The following is a 5390-nucleotide window of genomic DNA, read 5'->3' on the forward strand; positions in this document are numbered from 1 at the left end:
TACACGCCGAGACCGGCCATCAAAGGACAAGCCGTAGCAGATTTCGTCGTAGAATGTTCAGCACGTGACAGCACCACCCCGGTGACCTCCGACACTGCCCCGGTGGAATGGGAAATTGCAACAGATGGGTCAAGCTGCAAGCAGGGCGCCGGCGCTGGTATAGTTCTTACCAGCCCGAAGGGCTTCAAAGTTTACTACGCCCTGTCGCTTGCTTTCTCACCGACCAACAATGAAGCGGAGTACGAGGCCTTCATAGCCGGCCTGCGGCGCGCCCGCTCTCTGGGGGCTTGGCATGTGAGGATCCGGACTGACTCAGCCCTAGTCGTCGGACAGGTCACCGGCGCTTTCGAAACAAAAGGGGAACGGCTAGCCCGGTACCGCGACTACGNGTGATATTCGGAGGACCGGAAGGTGGCGACACTGCTGAAAACCGGCGTAACTGGGCTCGAGATCTACACGTGGCCCTAGTCGATGAGTCAAATCCGGAGAAAAGTGTGAAAGTGGAGCGTATCGTGTTCACCGATCATGACTTGCCGAGCAGCCCCAACTGCACGACCGAAGCGTTGGTGGTAACCATAGACATCAACGGCGTCGACGTACAGAGAGTCATGGTGGATACGGGGTCGAGTGTGAATGTTATGTACCTAGACGTCTTCCGAAAGCTTCAGTTAGATCGGTCCCAGTTAATGCCTGTCAGGACACCGCTCTCAGGTTTTACAGGAGCAATGGTCCATCCGGAAGGAGTCGTCCGCCTGCCCGTAGAGGTTGGGACCGTCCCGAGAGTGCTCCAGGTGACCATGGAGTTCGTCGTCGTTGACTTGGCGTGCGTTCATAACGCCATCTTAGGCAGGCCGGGGATATCGCAGCTCGGCGCGATAATATCAATGTCGCACCTATGTATGAAATTCCAGACTCCGGAAGGTGTAGGCACGGTCAGAGGAGACCCCCAATCGGCGAGGCGATGCTATGTCCGGGCTGTACAGAAACAAGATACCAGCACGTCTCGGGTGAACACCATCAATAAGAAGGGAGACGCCCGAGTCGAACGTCCCGAACCGTCGGAAGAGGTCGAGTTGGTACCGCTATCGGACTCTCAACCGGAACGTACTGTGAAGATTGGCTCGGCCTTATCGCCAGATTTACGGACCGCAATCATCGTCGTCCTTCGGGAATACGCCGACATCTTGGCCTGGGGACCGGAAGATATGCCTGGGATCGACCGCCAGACAATATGCCATAGGTTAGCCGTACGCCCGGGCTCCCGACCGGTCAAGCAGAAGCAGAGACACCTGGCGTCCGACCGACGAGAGTTCGTCCGCTCCGAAACGAAATCTTTGGTAGCGGCCGGACACATACGGGAGGTTCACTACCCCGAGTGGTTAGCAAACGTAGTTCTCGTCCCTAAACCCCCAGCCTGGAGGATGTGCGTGGATTATACGGACCTCAACAAGGCGTGCCCGCTAGACCCGTTCCCTTTCCCGAGTATCCACCAGATGGTCGACGAGACCGCAGGCGCCGAGCTCTTAAGTTTTATGGACGCTTTCAAGGGCTATCACCAGGTGATGATGGCCGAAGAGGACGAAGCCAAGACAGCATTCATTACTCCAGACGGTCTATACTGCTACCGAGTTATGCCGTTCGGTCTCCGCAATGCCGGTGCAACTTACCAGAGAATGGTGAACACCTTGTTCGGAGAGCTGATCGGTAAAACGATGGAGGCCTACATCGATGACATGCTGGTAAAGAGTAAAGATAAGTATGACCATGCGTCCGACCTGAGACGGAGCTTTGAGATCATGAGATATAACCGGCTGAGACTCAATCCGGCCAAATGTACTTTCGCAGTCCAGACCGGGAAGTTTCTCGGGTTTATGATGACAAGGAGAGGAATCGAGCCGAACCCCGCGAAAGTGAAGGCGATAATCGACATGAGGCCGCCGGCCACGGTTAGAGAAGTTCAACAGCTGACTGGTCGATTGGCCGCCTTGAGCCGCTTCCTCTCGACACTTGTTGAGCGGGCACACCCGTTCTTCCAGACACTGAAGAAGACATCCGCCTTCATGTGGACTGATGAGTGTCAACGGGCTTTCGAAAGTTTGAAAGAGTACTTGGCCTCACCGATAGTGTTGTCCAGGCCGGAACCTGGTGAAGAGTTGCAGATTTATCTCTCCGCATCAGACCGCGCTATCAGCGCAGTGCTATGCCGAACCGACCCTGAAGGGGTGCAACGCCCGGTTTATTACATCAGCCACGCTCTCCAGGGCCCTGAACTGCGGTATACCCGGCTGGAGAAGGTCGTATTCGCGTTGTACACGACCGCTAAGAAGTTAACGCCATACTTTCAAGGCCGGGTGATCCGGGTGCTCACCGATCAACCGATAGGGGCCATACTCCGGACGACCACTTCCTCCGGTCGGTTAATTAAATGGGCAATGATGTTGACCCAGTTCGCAATCGAATACACGCCGAGACCGGCCATCAAAGGACAAGCCGTAGCAGATTTCGTCGTAGAATGTTCAGCACGTGACAGCACCACCCCGGTGACCTCCGACACTGCCCCGGTGGAATGGGAAATTGCAACAGATGGGTCAAGCTGCAAGCAGGGCGCCGGCGCTGGTATAGTTCTTACCAGCCCGAAGGGCTTCAAAGTTTACTACGCCCTGTCGCTTGCTTTCTCACCGACCAACAATGAAGCGGAGTACGAGGCCTTCATAGCCGGCCTGCGGCGCGCCCGCTCTCTGGGGGCTTGGCATGTGAGGATCCGGACTGACTCAGCCCTAGTCGTCGGACAGGTCACCGGCGCTTTCGAAACAAAAGGGGAACGGCTAGCCCGGTACCGCGACTATTTCGAAACAAAAGGGGAACGGCTAGCCCGGTACCGCGACTACGCTTTATCCATTATGGGATCGTTCGACGCTTGCATAGCCGAGCACATTCCCATTATGGGATCGTTCGACGCTTGCATAGCCGAGCACATTCCGCGGGCCGAGAATGCGGATGCGGACATGTTATCCCGACTATCACACGAGGCTCCGGAATATATATCGAAGGTCGCCCGGGTGGAAGAGCTGCAGACCGCTTGCGTGGATGCGCTTCCTGTGATACCGGTCGATGCGGAAACGGATGATTGGATCGCCGACCTCCGTTCATTTTTAGAGACCGGGACCTTACCAGAGAATGAGCAGAGGGCCAGGAAAGTAAAGCTGCGAGCTCCCCGTTTCCAGATAGTCGACAATCGCCTTTACCGGCGGTCTTATGGAGGGCCGCTGATGAGATGTCTAACCCGCTTTGAGGCCAAACTCGTGATGGCCGAGCTGCATTCCGGACTTTGCTCTGCCCATCAGGGGGGCCGGGCCTTGGCAAGAAGAATAATGCTGATCGGCTATTATTGGCCATCGATCCAATTAGACTGTGAGTCACTAGCAAAGTCGTGCGAATCCTGTCAACTTTACGCCCGGGTCCCAGGCAGGCCGGCCACCTTCTATCATCCGGTCAGTTCTGCAATACAGTTCGCCAAATGGGGGGTAGACATCTTGGGACCTTTCCCGCAGTTGACCGGTCGACGCCGCTTCATAATCGTTGCTGTGGACTACTTTTCGAAATGGGTAGAGGCCGAACCACTAGCGACGATTACATCTCAGCAGTGCGCTCGGTTTATATGGCGAAACGTGATCTCCCGCTTTGGAGTTCCAGTTCAGTTGGTGACCGACAACAGAAGACAGTTCGAGAACGAGTATTTCCAAAATTTCTTAGCAACGGTGGGCACCAGGTCGCTCCGTTCTTCCGTAGCATATCCTCAAGGGAACGGTCAAGTGGAGAATGCGAACCGAACCATCCTGGAAGGACTGAAAAAGAAGTTGCACTCGGCCGGACGAAGCTGGGCAGACGAGCTCCCGTACATCTTGTGGTCGTACCGGACTACGCCNACGTGATCTCCCGCTTTGGAGTTCCAGTTCAGTTGGTGACCGACAACAGAAGACAGTTCGAGAACGAGTATTTCCAAAATTTCTTAGCAACGGTGGGCACCAGGTCGCTCCGTTCTTCCGTAGCATATCCTCAAGGGAACGGTCAAGTGGAGAACGCGAACCGAACCATCCTGGAAGGGCTGAAAAAGAAGTTGCACTCGGCCGGACGAAGCTGGGCAGACGAGCTCCCGTACATCTTGTGGTCGTACCGGACTACGCCCCGGGAGGCCACGAAGGAAACGCCTTTCGCACTAGTTTATGGCGCCGAAGCCCGCCTGCCAGTGGAAGCGTGGATACCGACCTCTAGAGAGCGGAGCTATGATGAGAACGGCAATGACTCCTTGATAATCACCGGGTTGGATTCTGTGGAAGAGAGGAGAGAGGTCGCAGCCCGGAGGGTCGAAGAATATCAAAAGAAATTGAAAGCATACCGCGACCCTAAAGTGCGCCCCCGCTACTTTCAGGTAGGGGATTACGTGCTGAGAGAGAGACAGGCCAGCAAACCGCTAGAGAGCGGGAAATTGGCCCAGAGCTGGGAAGGTCCCTACGTCGTTTCGGCCGTGGTGAGACCGGGGACCTACCGGCTCGAAACCACCACTGGCAAACCGGTCGACCGCTTTTGGAATTCCCAGCATTTGGTCCATTTTTATCAATAGTTTGTAATAGGTTCGGGAGCCTGCGTGCCCCAATTTACTTTCGCCCTGCGAGGCTGTTCTGTTTGAAATGTAGCATCGCCCAGTCAAGTCGACTTTTCCTGTTAAATGTGTTTAATGGTGAGAGCAAGGTGCTCACCCCGGGAGTAAGGTGCCCGGTTACCGGTCTTCGGACCTTAATGGTGAGAGCAAGGTGCTCACCTCGGGAGTAAGGTGCCCGGTTACCGGTCTTCGGACCTTAATGGTGAGAGCAAGGTGCTCACCCCGGGAGTAAGGTGCCCGGTTACCGGTCTTCGGACCTTCATGGTGAGAGCAAGGTGCTCGCCCCGGGAGTAAGGTCCCCGGTTACCGGTCTTCGGCCCTTAATGGTGAGAGCGAGGTGCTCACCCCGGGAGCAAGGTGCCCGGTTACCGATCTTCGGACCTTAATGGTGAGAGCGAGGTGCTCACCCCGGGAGCAAGGTGCCCGGTTACCGGTCTTCGGAACTTAATGGTGAGAGCAAGGTGCTCACCCCGGGAGTAGGTGCCCGGTTACCGGTCTTCGGACCTTAATGCAAAAGTAAGCGTTCAAAAAGAGAAAGCAAAAGATGTTACGAGTGAAAGCGGCTCCAAGGCCGTTAAGATAAGAGTATCGCCCGACACAACGAGGCCGGGCTCTCGAAACGAAACGACTCAAAGGTCGTCAAAACGAAATAATACCCGGCATAACGAGGCCGGGCTCCCGCGTTTACTGTCTAAGGGCGTTCGGCCGACTGCTCGACCCCAGGCTCCGT

At 55.7% G+C, this 5390-nt stretch overlaps 1 protein-coding gene across 1 annotated transcript; it reads left to right on the plus strand.

The window, feature by feature from the left end:
* Window positions 1-608: 608 nt before the first annotated feature.
* On the plus strand, window positions 609-4621 carry LOC116027642. The gene is made up of 2 exons (XM_031269347.1): window positions 609-3508; window positions 3610-4621. Exons 1-2 carry the CDS (start codon window positions 609-611, stop codon window positions 4619-4621), a joined length of 3912 nt encoding a protein of 1303 aa, XP_031125207.1.
* The last annotated feature ends 769 nt before the right edge of the window (window positions 4622-5390 follow it).

Source organism: Ipomoea triloba, chromosome 8 (assembly GCF_003576645.1).
Source record: "Ipomoea triloba cultivar NCNSP0323 chromosome 8, ASM357664v1".
In the NCBI taxonomy this organism is placed as follows: Eukaryota; Viridiplantae; Streptophyta; class Magnoliopsida; order Solanales; family Convolvulaceae; genus Ipomoea; species Ipomoea triloba.